Consider the following 18,588-nt stretch of genomic DNA (forward strand, 5'->3'; position numbering starts at 1 on the left):
AGTGCTGTTCTTGAGCTTTTCTTGCAAGAAATTTCTCACGCATTGAGATAGGCGATTACTTTTCTTTTCAGGTGCATAGTCCCTATCAGCAGCGAATAAAGTTTTTAGAAAAAAAAAATCTCGCATGACTTGTGATCTTGCCCTGGAAGCCATTGGTAATCCGAGTGTGTAGCTTCTAGTTTCTAAGCAAATGAATAGACCAAGATAAAAACTTCCGAAATGGCAGCAATTTGATCTTTTTCTTCTATTTACTGGGCGTGTACGGGTTGCGTGTAAATTCGTTTGATTGCTTAGATACAACAAGCTACACGCTTTGTTAGCCATTGCAATGGCTTTTAGGGCGAAATCAGAAATTAAGCGAAAAAAGTTCCGTAGATAATTCTATCGTAAAATTTGACTTTTTTTGGTGGAATTTTTAAAACATTTCAATTTTTTTGGCGGGAATGAATAGCTAGTGCAGTTTCTACAGTGGTATTTGGCTGTAAGTCAAAAGATGTCTCTAATTTACTATTTAATAAAACCTGAGATAAGCCAGAAACTCAACAATCAAACATTATTCAAAGAGTTCTGCATAAACTCTGTTTGAATTTTATTCGAGAAAACAGTAACAAATTCGCCCAAAATTTTGTAGTTTGTATGAAAAGCCACATCGCGAAATGGTGATTATGCTACTTTTCCCCGAATGTCGATAAGCAATCAAAAGCAGGAGATATTGGTTCATTCTCGCCTAAATACATATTGCCAACATTGCTGAGAACAGTGAAACTCGAAAGAATCGAATGAAGAAGGGTGCATATCAGATGACCGGTTCGTTCATTACCCTAAAATGTATGGGAAAATGGGTTATTCGGAGAAACGGGGTATTCAGGGAAATGACATTCGGGGAACTGGGGTTCGGGGAAAAGTAGCACAACCCGAAATGGCATACTGCGAAATGGTACAAACCACAAAACGGTAAATCGCAGAATGGTACAAAATGCGAAATGGTTGACCGCAGAATGGTTTACCGCGAAATGACGGACAACCATTGCAACCTGCACTCCACTAACAGACTTCTTTTACATAGTGTTTGAAAGCGCGAACGGCAACCAATAGCCAGCAGTTGTAAAGCTCATTGAGCAGTTTTTCCTTTAAGAAGCTATTGTTTGCTTAATTCAAAATTGTTTGTTTGTTTGTTTATTTGTTACATCAACAGGCAAAGTGAGGCCCCAATGATGTTGGTAGTTAAAAACATACAAATCGAGACAAGAAAGGTCAAATCTACAAATAACACATATGGAAGTCAAGAGCTAAAACATAATCTAAAGCACATTCAAAGCCGTTGTCAGTTGTTTCGTCCAGCAAAAAAGGATGAAAATCTTCGACGTAAGAACTCACGAGTGAGATGAAAGTCGAAGATTGATGCGACTCGGTTGAAAAGTTTCAGTAATCCGTTGATCCCACCGTTAGTACTGTAGTTCGTCCGTCGGAGAGGAAGCCTTAGGAGCGAACTATTGCGGAGCAGTCGTGGTCGAGCATTCAAGTCGATTTGTTCGAGGATTGATGCGCAGTCTATTCGTCCCTGAAGCGTATCGGCGATCGTCAAAGCTCTGATTGTGTCTCTTCGCGTGCGGAGTAGCTCGAGATCTATTAGTTGGCATCTGCTCTCGTAACTAGGTAGGCGGAACGGATTCGTCCACGGTAGTTTGCGAAGCGCAAAACGTAGAAAGCGGCGTTGAACCGACTCGATTCGCTCGGCGCCGTTGTTGTATGCAGGACACCAGACTGCAGAACAATATTCCAGAGTGGAACGAACGAGGGAGCAATAAAGCGACTTTAGGCAGTAGATGTCCGTGAAGTTTTTGGCGATCCTGAAGATAAATCCAAGTGTTCTGGACGCCTTGTCTACGGTGTACGACACATGCTGCCTGAAAGACAATTGTGAGTCCATGATGACACCCAGATCTTTCACGTGGTTAACGCGTTCGATAATCGTCCCATACAGACTGTAGGCGAATAGGGTCGGCTGCTTCAGTCGTGAGAACGTTATAATTGAACATTTGACTGGGTTAACTACCATCCTATTAAGAGAGCACCAGTTAGCGAAAGCGTCAATCTGTTGTTGCAAAAAGTGGCAGTCGGTTGTAGAGCGGATCTGTAGGAACATTTTTAGGTCGTCGGCGTTAGACAAACGAGGACTTTTGATTAGCAGATGAACATCGTTGAAATACAACAGAAAGATCAACGGACCCAAATGGCTACCTTGTGGGATGCCAGAAGAAGCAGAAAAGCTACTGGATTTGAAATCGCCAATTGAAACCAATAATTGACGACCGGTGAGGTACGTCCGGAACCAACATAGCAAATTGCCGCTGACACCAAGTCTGTCGAGTTTTGCGATCGCGATAGCGTGGTCCAGCTTGTCGAATGCAGCAGAGAGATCGGTGTATATGACATCCGTCTGCGTACGTTCCGTCATGCTATTAGTGATGTAGGATGTGAGGCACAGTAAATTAGTGGTAGTTGACCGGCCCGCAGTGAAACCATGCTGGTCGGGGCTGAGATACTGCTGACAGTGTGAGAGCAAAGGTTCCATGACGACAAGCTCGAAAAGTTTCGAGACGGAACACAGCGCCGCAATTCCTCGGTAGTTATTCACGTCGTGTTTACTTCCTTTTTTATGTACTGGGAACATGTATGCGGTTTTCCAGCAGGACGGAAAAGTGCCACTGGAAAGCGACATTTGAAAAAGATGACGGAGAGGAACTAGCAAGTTGTCGATGTGTTTTTTCAGGAGTGCGGAGGGGACACCGTCTGGCCCCGGATTATTTGAGGATTTGAGCTTTGAAGTGGCCTTGGTGATCGCGTCGAATTGTACGTCGATAGCACTCAACGATTCACCATTCAGAGTAACATAACTGGCTGCGCGGCTTACTTGGTCCTCGGTGATGCCCTCATCGTTGAAAACGTTGGCAAATTTTTCAGCAAACAGCTGACAGATTTCTTGCGTGGTAGATGCGATTTCTCCGTTCAGCTCCATATACGACGGAAGGCCAGATTCCTTACGTTGTTCATTTACAAGGATTCCTTACGTTGTTCATTTCCAGAAGGATTTGGGCTTATTTTTAAGTTTAAGCTCTATATCTCGCTGGTGCTGAGAGTAACATAAGCGACTTAATCTTTTATATTCGTTATTGATCCTCACATAATCGTCCCTTAGAGGAAGCGTTCGATGCTTTGTTAGTTTCCTTAAAGCGGCTCTCTTCTGCGACTTAAGTTGGCGAAGCTCTTTTGTTTGCCAGGGAGGATGTGCGTCTTGAAGATGTATGCGCTTTGGTACATGCCTGTCGATGACATATGAGAGAACATTTGAAAAAGTAGTTGCAGCGACTTCAACATCGCGGGGGTCAAGAATGGTTGCCCAATCGATACTTGACAGGACATCTGCAATGCTACGATGATCGGCTTTCACAAAGTTGTACGAAACAGAGGCGGGGCGATCGTCGAATTCGGATATCTGGTAGCCTTCAATAGATATCATCAACGCAGGATGATGAGCGACATCTTTTACTAAGGCGCACGGAGCCTCGGAAATTATTGGTGCTTTTTCTTGGAAACTCACGAAACATAGATCCAGACTACGGTTATTTTCATTGACAACGTGATTGATTTGAGTCAATGTGGCGGCACTGTAGCTATCCAACAGATTAATCGCACAGGCATGGAACGACGAGCACTCGGGGTCCGGGTAGAGGAAACCGCTGTGAGACGGTTTCCACGAAACACCAGCAAGATTGAAGTCACCGACAATGATTATTTCGTCCGTCGGGGATGCTGACTCCATCATAGAGAACACAGATTGACAGTGAGCATTAATAATGATAAATAATCTAAATCGTTTCCATAATCAGATCTGTTTCCCGCAGATTCAGGACGTGATCGATTAGGGTTTCGGTATTCCTCCTAACGGAAGAACTTTCAGCAACTTGATCTTTATTGTTGTCTTAAGGTTCATCAGTACTTCACGTTGAGGAACGAACTTAACTCGTCATCTATAGAAGTATAAATTCTGCACTGAGCACTGTAGCATTCTTTCTACCGTTTCTGGAGATGTTCGGATTGCATTCCTGAACTGATTTTAGTTCACCAGAAACTCATCAGATCAACATTTATTCAAAGAGTTCTTCATAAACTCTGCTTGAATTTTATTTGAGAAAACAGTAACAAATTCGCCCAATATTTTGTAGCTTATATGAAAAGCCACATCGCGAAATGGTGATTGTGCTACTTTTCCCCGAATGTCGATAAGCAATCAAAAGCAGGAGATATTGGTTCATTCTCGCCTAAATACATATTGCCAAAATTGCTGAGAACAGTGAAACTCGAAAGAATCGCGGATCGAATAAAGAAGGGTGCATATCAGATGACCGGTTCGGTCATTACCCTGAAATGTACACTCAAAAAAATCCAAACGTCATTGCTACGTGAAAAATCACGTAGATCATTCCAAAATCATTTTGACTTCACTTCACCTGACTAAGATAAAGATCACTAAGCCATTCATAACCATTAAATAGTGAATCGGTAATTGTTACTGAGGTTACCTATCGCACTTACCTGAAATTCACGTAGGTGCCTAAGTTCATTTTGACATCTGCATATTGTACGTACATTCGGTGTTGAGCGCAAATCCTAAGATGGCGCCCTCTTGATTTTTGCAGAACTTCAGAAGCTGCTGAACTTTAAACCCTGTGTTAGATTGATTTTAAGGTAAATATGCTTGGAATACCGAAGAATCCCTGCATTACTTCATATTTTACACCTGATTTATAACCTCTATCAATTCTAGCACGCGAAGGCTGCAACAAAACAGAACATACTCACAACATATGGGAAACAAGATTCACAATGCTCAGATCGAATATAAAAATATCACAATCTTTTAGATTTGTTTATATTTTCCAATTGGGAATTAGTATTCTTCCAAAGCCTATTAGAGATAAGGTTGGTCTATATTCTAGTTAATTTAATGCAAAACCATCTAGGTCCTATTGAAACGCTTCGTAAAGGCTACCGGAAAATCCACGTAGCTCTTACTTGTAGCTCCGGTGGAATGGACGAAGTTCAAAAGTTCATGCGTTCATTCTGGGCTACCTATGATTAACGTAAGAGCTACGTGAAAAGTGCGATGGAAAAAAACCACGTATGTTTTCACGTAACAATGACGTTTGGATTATTTTGAGTGTATAAAGTTATGACAATGGTGACTACGATAAACCATTCGGGGAAATGGGTTATTCGGGGAAACGGGGTATTCAGGGAAACGACATTCGGGGAAAAGTAGCACAACCCGAAATGGCATACTGCGAAATGGTACAAACCACAAAACGGTAAACCGCAGAATGGTACACCGCGAATTGTCGGACAACCATTTCCACCTACACCCCACTAACAGACTTCTTCTACAGGGTGATTACTAATTCCTGTCAGTAAAGTAACTGATCGTAGATAAAAGATGTATATATGAATTTTAATTTCCAGTACATCTATAAAGTTTGTTTTGACAAAGTAAAGATTTAATCTTTTTTTTATTTACCTTAGTTTTTAGTCATATGTGTTGTTTTAAAGGCATAGCACCTGGCACGCACGTTTTCCACAAAAATGTATTTTTGACTAAACTCCACTGAAAAAATTGCCTGATTAAAACAGTATGTTACCACAATCTTTCAGCCTTATTAAGGAATAGCATACGACTGATTATGGAAAACTTAAGCGAAAAAAATATGTCTTTTTTGGTTAAAATACCTATATGCTTCTGAATAACGTTCGTGTTAACTGCAATGCTTCTGAAACAACGCATGTGGCTGGAAATTAAGGTAAAAAAATAAATATGTTATCTATGTATAGTGAAGACAAATGTTATAGATGTCCAAAACTGGATATGCACTGGTAATCAAAAAGCATAGAACCATCCTTTTTGTATGATAACTTATTTTACTGACAGGAAATAGTAATCACCCTGTACATAGTGTTTGAAAGCGCGAACGGCAACCAATAGCCAGCAGCCGTAAAGCTAATTGAGAAGTTTTTCCTTTAAGAAGCTAATGTTTGCTTGATCCAGAATAATAGAATAATATAAATCGTTTCCATAATCAGATTTGTTTCCCGCAGATTCAGGACGTAATCGATTAGGGTTTAGGCATCCCTCCTAACGGAAGAACTTTCAGCAACTTGATCTTTATCGTTGTCTTAAGGTTTATCCAAGTACTTCATGTTGAGGAACGAACTTAATTCGTCATCTATAGAAGTATAAATTCTGCACTGAGCACTGTACCATTCTTTCTACCGTTTCTGGAAATGTTCGAATTGCGTTCCTGGACAGAATGATTTTAGTTCACCGGTGGATAAGTCAATTATGTCAACGCTTATGACACATTCCATGCACATCTACGCCAAGATATCAAAAATTCAAACTGTGAAATATTTCCAAAGCTATGCAGAACATGAAAGACAATATGTTGAATTGTATAAAAAACATAAATTTGATTGAGAATACAATGAAAAACATACCTGAAAAGTCATATAAAGTTCATATAATTTATTAGTGAGAAATTGAGGACTAAACAACTTTTTTATAAAAGCCCTGTATCATAGTTTATCAAGTGTAATAAGATTGTCTTATCCGTTAACTAGAAGGGTATTAGATGATATTGTTATGTGTGGGTTTAATTCTTTCAAACAAATTATTGATTCTTTGAAAACGTATTTTTTCAAATAGTCACATTATTATGGTGTCGCGTTACGAAAATTGCCTTATTTTTGACATTGTAAAATAAATACTTCTTTTAGAACTCTTATATTTAGGATTCTCTTCCTACTCGTCAAGATACGTGTTTCCATAAAAAAGATTTAAAATCGGACCATTCTTCGAGAAGTTACACTAGGTGCAAAGTTTTGGTGTCGCGTTACGTTAATTTTAACCGTAAATTTTCAGGATGAAACTACAAATTTCAAAATGCTCGTTCTCAGCAATGCTACAACCGATTTTCGAATTTTTTGATTTTCAGTAGATGGAAATAGTTAACTAAAAGTAACTTATACTAGCTTTCAGCGTTGGTGCCACTCCACTAAAACCCTCCCCGTTTTTGTAAAATGTGGGTATGTCTGTTTTCTCTTGTTTTTCACTCAAATCTGATCAAGTAGCTCTGGTTTTTAATGAACTCGTTGGCTAGTGACCCAAATCTTTTCAGACAGGTGCCGTTTAGTGCAGGAATAGTCTCTTACATGTTGTGGAATACTTGGCTTCGATGGTAAACAACGTTGTTCTCTAGCGGATAATCCGGAATATCCGTAAAAATGGTCAATTCATGAAAATAATCCAAGACAGTTTTTTTTGCAAACTCATCAAAACTCCTTATAATAAAACGCAATAGATTATTTGAATTGTTCATGGACCTAGGTGGTCACAACAATGGCCTCTGGAAGATCCGGAACATTCGTAAAAATGGTCATTTCGTGAAAATCATCCTAGATCACTGCGCTTTTCTCCAAAACATATCAGAAATAAATTATTAAACATAACAGATGATTGGGATTGTTCTTGGATAAAGGTGGCCACTATAAAGCTCTTAAGAGGATCTGGAGCAACCGTAAAAAAAATGGTCATCTCGTAAAAATAAACTTAGACATGTAGTTTTTTTTTCAAATCTTCTGGATGTCTTGTCATGGTCTATGATGATTTTTACGACCAGTTTTGCGGATTTTCCAAAGGGAATTGTAGTGGTCCATGGGCAGTCCTGATTGGATGATTTTATAAATTGATATTTTTTATGAATATTGCGGATTTTCCAGTGATTCAGGTTGTTTATTATTGAAGCCAAGCAGTGCCCAACATGTGTATGTGTGAGGCTATCTTTTCACTGACCGGCACCTTACTGATAAGATTTGGGTCGCTTCTTAAAACCAGACCTAAAACCAGAGCTATTTGATTAGCTTTATGCAAAAAAGAAAAAAAGAAACATAGGGAAAGTGTACTAGTTATGGCCATAGTGGTTCCCTATTTGGCCATATGTAAACTTTTTTTAACTTTCACATTTTAAATCTTATTGAATGTTTTTACATCAAGATATATGTTAAATCTAACTACTACAACACACAAACATTTTCAAAATTTGAAGACATTAAAGTAATCACGTATGGCGAAATAGGGGACCACTTTGTCCATAACTGATACACCTACCCTATTTACCTCTCACAAAAACGTTTTCCTTTCAATGAAAGCTCAAACAATCGGTTGAATAATTAAGGAACTGAACTTCATGAGTTAAAATGTATTCAAAGTTTCGCCTAATAATCTGATTTAATAACTCTTCTGTGCGGCAGAATTCCATGATATTCAGATCACTATTTTGAGACCATAAACGTCCTTAACAATTTTGCTAAAACATGATCCTCATAAAACTACATGGCTACGTTGAAATTTTATTGGCCCAATATCTGGTTACAATTACACCCCTGTGCCACAAAATTCTGTATCTTTCAGGCCACCATTAGTAAATCATAAACACCTGCACACGCTATGTCTGAACCAGCAGATTATAAAAATCGAATGTACATCGGATATTTTCATCATCTTTAAAAAGATCAAAGGAACTGTTAAAAAATTTAACCCAAAAAAAGTTCCACTGTACAGCAGCTCTACATATTTTTCGTCCCATCATCATTTCATGGTTGTCTACAAATTTCTGGAACAATATTCTTAAAATAATGTATGGAATCTTTTTAATAATTTGTGTTACTGTGTTATTGAATTTCGGGTAGTTCCGACAACCACAAAACGTCTGCTTGTCGACTTTACCGAAAGCATACTTTAAAAAGTACATCGTTGAAAGGTTTACATGTTTTTATTTTACAATCAAATTCAATCATTCTAACAAGTATCAAAGCTCAAGATTATTCGCGCCGCCATCCGAAAGCACTGTACCGGAAACATTCTTAAAAAATCACAGAAAAATCTAAATATTATTGCAAAGAGTTTAATCAAATTTATATGGTGACCACAAGCGCCATCTACGCTTTTACAAAGCACGACATTATCAAAAGGTTTCACAGAAACATTAAATTAATTTTAACCAGTGTCGGATCAAATTACCCCACTGTGAGGCAGAATGTCGAAACAAATAACAATACTAGATATACATCTTTTCTGAAACCTGAAAGCAACATTACCGATTTTATCAATAAAAATAAAAAAATGCTTTTTGCGTACGTAACGCGACACCATTTGCAGAACTCTGTTGGAAGATAAACGTAACGCGGCGCTCATAAAATGAAATCAATGATTTCTGCAATTATTCAATATTTCCTTCCAGTTTGAAGTCACACTCTGATTCTTATCAATACATAGAACGATTGCCTAGAAAAAAACCCGGATTGTAAAAATTATAGCAGAGCAGATATAGGCGATTATAGAGTGATGTTTAAAAAAGTACATTTCAGCGATGGTGTCGCGTTACGAAATGCAACTGCTTTTAGTTACCATATATACAGTGTTATGTTTCAAAATGAATGTCACAACATCAAGTACATTTAATATGCAAGATATAAAACCTGTTTAATCACATGGTCACAAGGCATATTTCCGAGAACAGGCCTAGTTTGATAATGAAAGTCGGTTCCTCGTGGTGTCGCGTAACGCTGGAATGTGTCTTATTCACAAATATCATAACGCAGAAGAGAGTGGATGGGGGTCTTTCGGATGTTACAGCGCATACAACATTTCGGATGTTGCAGTACAAATAGAGTGTCCATCCCGGGACATCCCGGGACAAAAAATCCCGGGATTTGACAAATTTCGGGATTTCCCGTTTCCCGGGATTTTATTTCTGATATCCCGGGAATCCCGGGATTCCCGAAATGTATGTAGAACTTGATGAAAACCACTAAATTTCAATGAAAAACAATGACATTTTTCCGCACTATCAATCTTATTTGATGAAGTAGGAAAGCATAATGAAAAAGAGAATAAACGAGTAATTATTAAAAATTAAAGTAATTAAAAAGTAATTAAAAAGATCCATTTACCAAGTTAGAAGTACATATTCTTATTTGTCTAGTTGCAAAGTTTTAAAGCTTTTCTTTTAAACATTAGCCTTTTTTATAAACCTATGCTGAGTACACCTAAACTGCCGCAAATCGCAAGTCGGTACCATCTGTAAAAAGTAGGCTTTGAGAAAATTGACTGAGCTGTTTTCAATCTCGTTTTCCATACTAATATTCAAAAAATTCCAGGAGAATGGAACATGTTTCAATTCTGATGAAATATTCATAATTTGCTTTCCATTCCGTAACCTTTCTAGGAAAAATATAAAGATGACCAAATAACGATTCATTTTTGAATGAATTAATAAATGTAATGAACACGATGCGAAAATCTGCAGTGCGTTTTTTTGTTCATTATGGGACAATTCGACTTGGTGTTCTGTCCTAATTTTACTGAACAAAAAGTGATTTCTCGTTAGGGCAGCTGAAAGATCATTAGAAGATATAATGAAAACTGATCTCAACTCAATTTTGACCACAATGTAGATGGCACTGACTTGCGATTCACGGCATCAAACTTCAGTCAATAATTTTGAGTAATTAACTTTTAGCATGATCTACAATACCTTCAATGATCTGTGATCGTTTCTTTTGTTCTAAAGTTTTTATGGCTTTTCAAATTCAAACAAATCGCTTTAATATTATGACTTAAGTTTCTATCAAACTTCCATTCATAAGTGTTATAGAGAATTTGAAAAAATCCGTAGCAAACCCGTGATTAGTTAAGCTAAGTTTTGATTTTTGTTAGGTTTCTTCATCAGAATATCTGAAATGTGATTTGCTATAATTAACATATTATTTTGAAAAGTTACATTATCTGTTTATTTCATTGAAAAAACATTGTATTGTTAAATTTGAACTTCCATTTCAACCGAAATGCTAGCTTTATTGAAAAATTGATAAATCCCGGGATCCCGGGATTTCCCGGGACAAGCATAGATTTTTGTCCCGAATCCCGGGACGAGCCAAATGGCCGGGAAATGGACACTCTAAGTACAAAGCATTACATGGAGGTACGTGGGTGTCACTTTCGGCGCACAAAATCAAAACCAAGACGAAAAAATAGTATCCAAGCATACTGTCAAACTGATGTGTGAGGTGTGCAAATGTTCACTCTGCAAACATTTTCTGCACAGTAGTCTAATAAGGTGCAAAATGCTCGATATTCTCCAAGAAATAATCCAACTGTAACGGCGTTTTCGTAATTGCAAAAAATGTTGTATGCAACTCGTTGCAAAACTATTTTTTTTTCAGCACTCGTCGTATTTATTAAACTCGTCAAGCCTCGTTGGATAAATGTACGACAATTTAAAACATGGTCCCGTGAACATTTACGCCCAATGCTAAAAATACTTTATCTGGCCAACCGCGAACTAGATGGCGGTAGCGAGCAAACGTCAAACTCGAACAAAAACGATGCGAGCGTCACGAGTGGCTTGTCGGCCAACTACTAAATATGAGGATTGGGCGCTATTCCGCTGTGCGATGAAAATAATTAGAGTGATACGTCTGTTTGTCTGTGGTACGACTCTTGCTGAAAAAATCATCATTTTGCAACTTGTTGCATAAATAACTATTTTGCAATTTCTCACCATAATAGGCTATTCTTCATCACGCCAATATGTCAAGAAACGCATCTGTTTTGAGTTGCGTAATGAATCATTAATTAATTTTAAAAAATTACAATATAATGGTTTATGATATATGATACAGTTATCTCTCCCTTACTCGATATTACGTATCTCGATATCGAGTTAGAGAACCATAGTAAAAGTTGGTTTTCATGGCTAACTCGATGGTCCCTTGGATCGCAGTTGCATTGGTTTTGTGTTCTGTAACTCGATACCTCCCTAACTCGATGGTCCCTTCAATATCGAGTAAGGGAGAGTTAACTGTATGAGCTGTAGAATTGTATTCTTAAAGCTTCCCTCGAAGTGTAAGCTGGTTTAACTGACGTCAACATTTCCTTCGCTGTATTGACCAAGGCAGGTACTGGCGGCTCTTTACTGCTTCCCTCACGTGTCGCTGGTAGTGTTGTGAAAAACTCAATTTCTCACAACTCACGCTTGAAATTTTTCATGCGTGAGTTGTCAATCATGCAACTCGGCAGTCAAACAATCATGGATGAGTTGACTCACCTTTTTAACTCATTGGGCCGTATGAATAAAATGTAGTAAAGTTGAGTTTACTACATTTTCGGTAGTAAACGCTATATGTGGAAAACGAGTGGAACATGTTTGTGTCATTTTCCTTTCTACACCTTTCGAACATACTACAAACAACGCATTGCTATGAATAAAGGTAGCATTTACTACAAAGCTACTGGTAGTTAGCTTCAGAGGTTGCTACACATGCTTTGAGTTTGCGGAATTGAATGGAATAATTTGCTTTTGAGTAAAAATCATGGGAAAACGATATGAGTTTTGATATATCGGAAGGTATTTTGAGTTTTGCAAAGGAATTCTGAGGCTACGAAATCTTTCGCTCCGCCAATTCTGAGATTCCGGTAAGATTACCGGCAGTAGCAATTTGTAATATCCGTGTGAATTCTGGCATTACGATAATTATGTTATTTTCTAGGAATTGTAGGATGTCGGTAGGAATTCAGATATTGATAAAGTAATTCTGAATTTTACGTGTAAATTCTGACATCTCAGATTTCCTTTTGAATTCCGGAATTCCTGTAGGAACTTTGAGATTCCGATAGTGATGTCGGATTTTTTATGATAATTCTGAAAATTTAAATACCATTCTAGGAATATTGCGGAAATATTAGGAATCTGGTAAAAACTCTAGAATTGGGGTGGGAATGGGATTCCGAATATTAATCTCTTGGAATTCTGTGGGTATCTTTGAGACGGTATTTCTGTAAGAATCTATGAGATTGCGGTGGGATTCCTGCGAATTATTGTGTGAATATTTGTAATTCCGAAAATCAATCTTTGTAATTATTGTAAAAACCTTTAAGATTCCGTTGATCTCCAGTCTCGTTGGAATTTCAAAGTAAAGCTTTAATATAAACGTTTTGAATGTCGGTAAATATTTTATAGATTTCAATGGGATTTTTTGTGGAATCGTTAAGAATTTTAATAATTTCAAAGGGAACCCTGGTGTTTTAGGGGAGATCCTCATTGAATTCTAACGACTACCAATGGAATCACTACAATTCTCATAAAAATCTCTACATTTTAAGTTCTAGACATTCCAAGGATACTATCAGAAACCCCACCAAAATAACGAGAATATCACAGAAACACTTAAAACATCGGAATTCAACATGCTGTTAAGAAAACACACGAGGAGCATCAAAATTCTACCGCAATTTCACCAGAATCTCAGTACTGGTGCTAGAAAATATGTGGTTCCAAATTTGATAGCTGTAATCTCAAGATCTCTTCATAGATGTTAAGCTGGTATTCAAGAATCATCGGCGTTGGCGAAAGCCGAAAACCACCTAGAAAATTCTTTGATGTACCATCATCATAAAATCATAGACATAGAGAGAATACCAGACTAATCGCAAAATTACACTACAAATCTTGTCAAATAACAGCACCTTCATGATTTGTGCAAATTGTCGCGTAATCGATTAGATTCCATGCATTTTCTTCATATGCTTGATTGTATTAATTTTAAGCGTCACTCTGAATAGATTATTCTTTACGTGCAGAATCACTCTGCACTCTGAATGGAAATTTCTTAACGTGCAGCTTCAGTCACTGCTCATGTTCGAAAGTAGTAAGTACTACATGTTCGAAAAGTTTTTTATTCATACCAAAAGTGTAGTAAACTTTGTGGATTTTGTTTTTGAGTAGATGCTACATGTAGTAAAGTTCAAAGTTTTTTATTCATATCACCCATTGTCTCGTATTTCCACAGTTTACTCGCACACGGCAATAATTTCTTGTTAGTCTGGTAAAATTATGTTAATCCTTTCTAACGTAAACAACAACATTTGGGTTTCACGAGTTCTTGCCGGGTTTTGCGACTGAATCATTTTTTACGGTTTGAGTTGATTGAGTTGATTTTGCATCAAAATCTCAAGCGTGAGATTTGCGAAGCAGATCTCTAATGAGTTTGCTCTCACGGGAGAGCGAATTGATTGAGATTTTGAGTGTGAGTCTATCAACACTGGTCGCTGGTTCTAAAATATAAACAACCATACAAAATTACGACCAAACAATGGTGAAGGCGTTATATATTTTCTCGAAAACAACCATTTTGAGAATTTAGCCGAATTTGCTGATCAAATTGCCAACAGCGCACTGCAGTAGCACGTTGCAAATAACTGCTTGCAAACAATGGGTGATATGAATAAAAAACTTTGAACTTTACTACATGTAGCATCTACTCAAAAACAAAATCCACAAAGTTTACTACACTTTTGGTATGAATAAAAACTTTTCGAACATGTAGTACTTACTACTTTCGAACATGAGCAGTGACTGAAGCTGCACGTTAAGAAATTTCCATTCAGAGTGCAGAGTGATTCTGCACGTAAAGAATAATCTATTCAGAGTGACGCTTAAAATTAATACAATCAAGCATATGAAGAAAATGCATGGAATCTAATCGATTACGCGACAATTTGCACAAATCATGAAGGTGCTGTTATTTGACAAGATTTGTAGTGTAATTTTGCGATTAGTCTGGTATTCTCTCTATGTCTATGATTTTATGATGATGGTACATCAAAGAATTTTCTAGGTGGTTTTCGGCTTTCGCCAACGCCGATGATTCTTGAATACCAGCTTAACATCTATGAAGAGATCTTGAGATTACAGCTATCAAATTTGGAACCACATATTTTCTAGCACCAGTACTGAGATTCTGGTGAAATTGCGGTAGAATTTTGATGCTCCTCGTGTGTTTTCTTAACAGCATGTTGAATTCCGATGTTTTAAGTGTTTCTGTGATATTCTCGTTATTTTGGTGGGGTTTCTGATAGTATCCTTGGAATGTCTAGAACTTAAAATGTAGAGATTTTTATGAGAATTGTAGTGATTCCATTGGTAGTCGTTAGAATTCAATGAGGATCTCCCCTAAAACACCAGGGTTCCCTTTGAAATTATTAAAATTCTTAACGATTCCACAAAAAATCCCATTGAAATCTATAAAATATTTACCGACATTCAAAACGTTTATATTAAAGCTTTACTTTGAAATTCCAACGAGACTGGAGATCAACGGAATCTTAAAGGTTTTTACAATAATTACAAAGATTGATTTTCGGAATTACAAATATTCACACAATAATTCGCAGGAATCCCACCGCAATCTCATAGATTCTTACAGAAATACCGTCTCAAAGATACCCACAGAATTCCAAGAGATTAATATTCGGAATCCCATTCCCACCCCAATTCTAGAGTTTTTACCAGATTCCTAATATTTCCGCAATATTCCTAGAATGGTATTTAAATTTTCAGAATTATCATAAAAAATCCGACATCACTATCGGAATCTCAAAGTTCCTACAGGAATTCCGGAATTCAAAAGGAAATCTGAGATGTCAGAATTTACACGTAAAATTCAGAATTACTTTATCAATATCTGAATTCCTACCGACATCCTACAATTCCTAGAAAATAACATAATTATCGTAATGCCAGAATTCACACGGATATTACGAATTGCTACTGCCGGTAATCTTACCGGAATCTCAGAATTGGCGGAGCGAAAGATTTCGTAGCCTCAGAATTCCTTTGCAAAACTCAAAATACCTTCCGATATATCAAAACTCATATCGTTTTCCCATGATTTTTACTCAAAAGCAAATTATTCCATTCAATTCCGCAAACTCAAAGCATGTGTAGCAACCTCTGAAGCTAATTACCAGTAGCTTTGTAGTAAATGCTACCTTTATTCATAGCAATGCGTTGTTTGTAGTATGTTCGAAAGGTGTAGAAAGGAAAATGACACAAACATGTTCCACTCGTTTTCCACATATAGCGTTTACTACCGAAAATGTAGTAAACTCAACTTTACTACATTTTATTCATACGGCCCATCTTTCAAGCACATTGATTGTCTGAAACTTTGCGAATAATATTTTTTACTTTTTCGCGTTAAAGTGAAGATGAATCGAAGCCAAACCTCAAATTTTCAAGAGCACAAAGCTGGAGAACCAAACATCCGTTTAAGCTGAAAACTGGTGGTGACCAATCGATTAAGTTTTCAGCTCAAACGGGTGTTCGGTTCTCCAGATTTGTGCTCTTGATAATTTAAGGTTTGGCTTCGATTTATCATCACCTTAAGCCTTAAAATTGGACTTAGGTTAACGGCTTTTCAATTTTACTCCCATTTGACAGCCGCCCTCCACCCTTGGTATTGACGCTTACACACCAAATTTTTATTGCTGGAAGCCAGCAAAATTTTGCTGATATTTTTGTGCTGTAAATCCAGCAATTCATTCAGCAATCAAAATATTGCTGGAACTTACAGCAATGTAATTTGACAGTTCGTTTGCTGATTAATCAGCAATTTCTTTATCACGCGATGCTCGGCTATTGCTGATTAATCAGCAAGTGTATAAGGTCGATTTTTCTGTTCCGTTTGAACTATTTTTCGAACAAAATCTTGAAATAAAACTACAGCAGACCTATTTTACACTTTACACGAGACTTTATATTTGAATTGTACTAATTTGCGGCATAGATTACAATTTATTTGTTCATAAAATGTTGACTCCTAGTTGCACACAATAACGCAGGAATTCTGATTCAGCTATCTGAAAGCAAATGTGTCACGATCGTGTCGATATTTTCAACGAAATGTGTTTTACAACTCACCTGACGTTGAAAACTTTTAAATTTGGGAATAATAACATATTTTCAAAGAGAATAAATAACTTTATGTTCACGGACGCCACTAACGACAAATATTAATCGAGAGAAAATATAAGTGTTTGACATTTCCTTTGCTGATTGTTTCAGCAATTCTATCACTTTCTGGACAATCCAGCAAACAATATTGATGTTACTGGATTAACAGTAAAATGTTATTTGCTGAAGCCGTTTCAGCAATTCATTTTGCTGGAAGGAGAAATGAAAATTTGGTGTGTAGTGTTATTCAAGTGGTCATCGAAGTGCTGCTTTCATCTTTTAGTTACCTCCTTATTGCTCTACTGCCTAAGCCTCTAAGTATGACCCAGTTGCATCAGCTAATCCCACCGATGCTTGCATATTGATTACAGCACATTTCATGCGTAGAGCTCCTTATAGAACTTGTGTGTTTCTTAATGACTAATCCTAAGTGAATTTTGTAAAACAGTTAAATATAATGAAAATGAACTTCAATTGGTCCAACACATTTAGGAAATGAACAATATACCTAAATTATTCAATTTTGCTCTGTTAATTCTCTTTACTTTATCGTTGTTCACTAATCCTGAAAATGTATTATAATATGTATGTAAAATTCAAAATCGTTTCTTTCAACAGCTCACCAACATCAACATCAATCCGAGCTCAATCTCCTTCACCAACCTGACTATGGAATCCGACAAGTTTATCTGCGTCCGAGAGAAAATCGGCGAAACGGCGCAAGTCGTCATTATCGATATGAACGATGCGCAAAATCCCATTCGTCGGCCGATAAGCGCTGATTCAGCTATTATGAATCCTGCTAGCAAGGTCATCGCTCTCAAAGGTATCTATGCTTGAAAACTTTGAATCTTTTTGCCACTACGTTAATCTGTTCTATAATCTGGTCCCGCAGCTCAAAAGACTCTTCAAATTTTTAACATCGAGATGAAATCAAAAATGAAGGCCCACGCAATGACCGAGGAGGTCGTCTTCTGGAAGTGGATCACGCTGAACACCTTGTCCTTGGTGACTGAAACTTCGGTTTACCATTGGTCCATGGAAGGAGACTCGACCCCAGTGAAAATGTTCGAACGACACTCATCGCTGAATGGATGCCAAATCATCAACTATAGAACCGATCCCAAGCAGGCTTGGCTTCTTCTAGTTGGTAAGTTTAACGAATTATCCAGGGCTGGTAGCAAGTCTTTTTCTAGAGATTTGGGGTATATTTCAATGCCTCCATTTTAATGTAAGGTCTCACAAGCTCTTTTAGGAATACGTCCAGAAAGTATTCCAGAGATATTTTAGAGCATACATAATTTAAAAAAAATATTCATTTTTTTTCTGCAGGTAATCGAACGAAACTACTTCCAGTAATTTCTAGGAATTTACCTGGAAAATTTTCCCAGATACTGTTCCACGATTTCTCTCCAGTGATATTTTCGATTTCTCCAGTATTTTAACTCATGTTTCTACAGTTCTTACAGGAAAATTCTCAAAAGTGCATTCTAAAGTTTTTGAAGAAACCCGTTAGACGTTAGACAATCTTTTACAGGAAACTCTACAAAAACTCTTCAAGAAGTTCCAATGCCGTTTTTTCAGTTTTTCCAGTCATCTTCATTATGAACGGGTCATTATCAACGGGTTCTCTCAGGAATTCCTTGAGCATCGTTTCTAGGAATTGCTAAACAATTTCGTCCAC

At 37.3% G+C, this 18,588-nt stretch overlaps 1 protein-coding gene across 5 annotated transcripts in view; it reads left to right on the top strand.

The window, feature by feature from the left end:
* LOC5578293 (clathrin heavy chain) overlaps positions 1-18,588 on the top strand; it is a 55,985-nt gene that overhangs the window by 17,410 nt on the left and 19,987 nt on the right. For 4 of the 5 annotated variants that reach the window (XR_002502574.1, XR_002502573.1, XR_002502575.1 and 1 more), the window contains exons 3-4: positions 17,523-17,730; positions 17,800-18,054. Coding sequence is in view for 2 of the 5 variants with exons in the window: in XM_021854424.1 (XP_021710116.1) it covers positions 17,523-17,730; positions 17,800-18,054 (463 nt within the window). In the remaining 3 variants the exon portion in view is untranslated. Of the gene's footprint in view, positions 1-17,522; positions 17,731-17,790; positions 18,055-18,588 lie in introns of all 5 variants that reach the window. The other variant, XM_021854423.1, reaches the window with a different exon arrangement.

The sequence above is a fragment of the Aedes aegypti genome, chromosome 3 (assembly GCF_002204515.2).
Source record: "Aedes aegypti strain LVP_AGWG chromosome 3, AaegL5.0 Primary Assembly, whole genome shotgun sequence".
NCBI classification, from domain to species: Eukaryota; Metazoa; Arthropoda; class Insecta; order Diptera; family Culicidae; genus Aedes; species Aedes aegypti.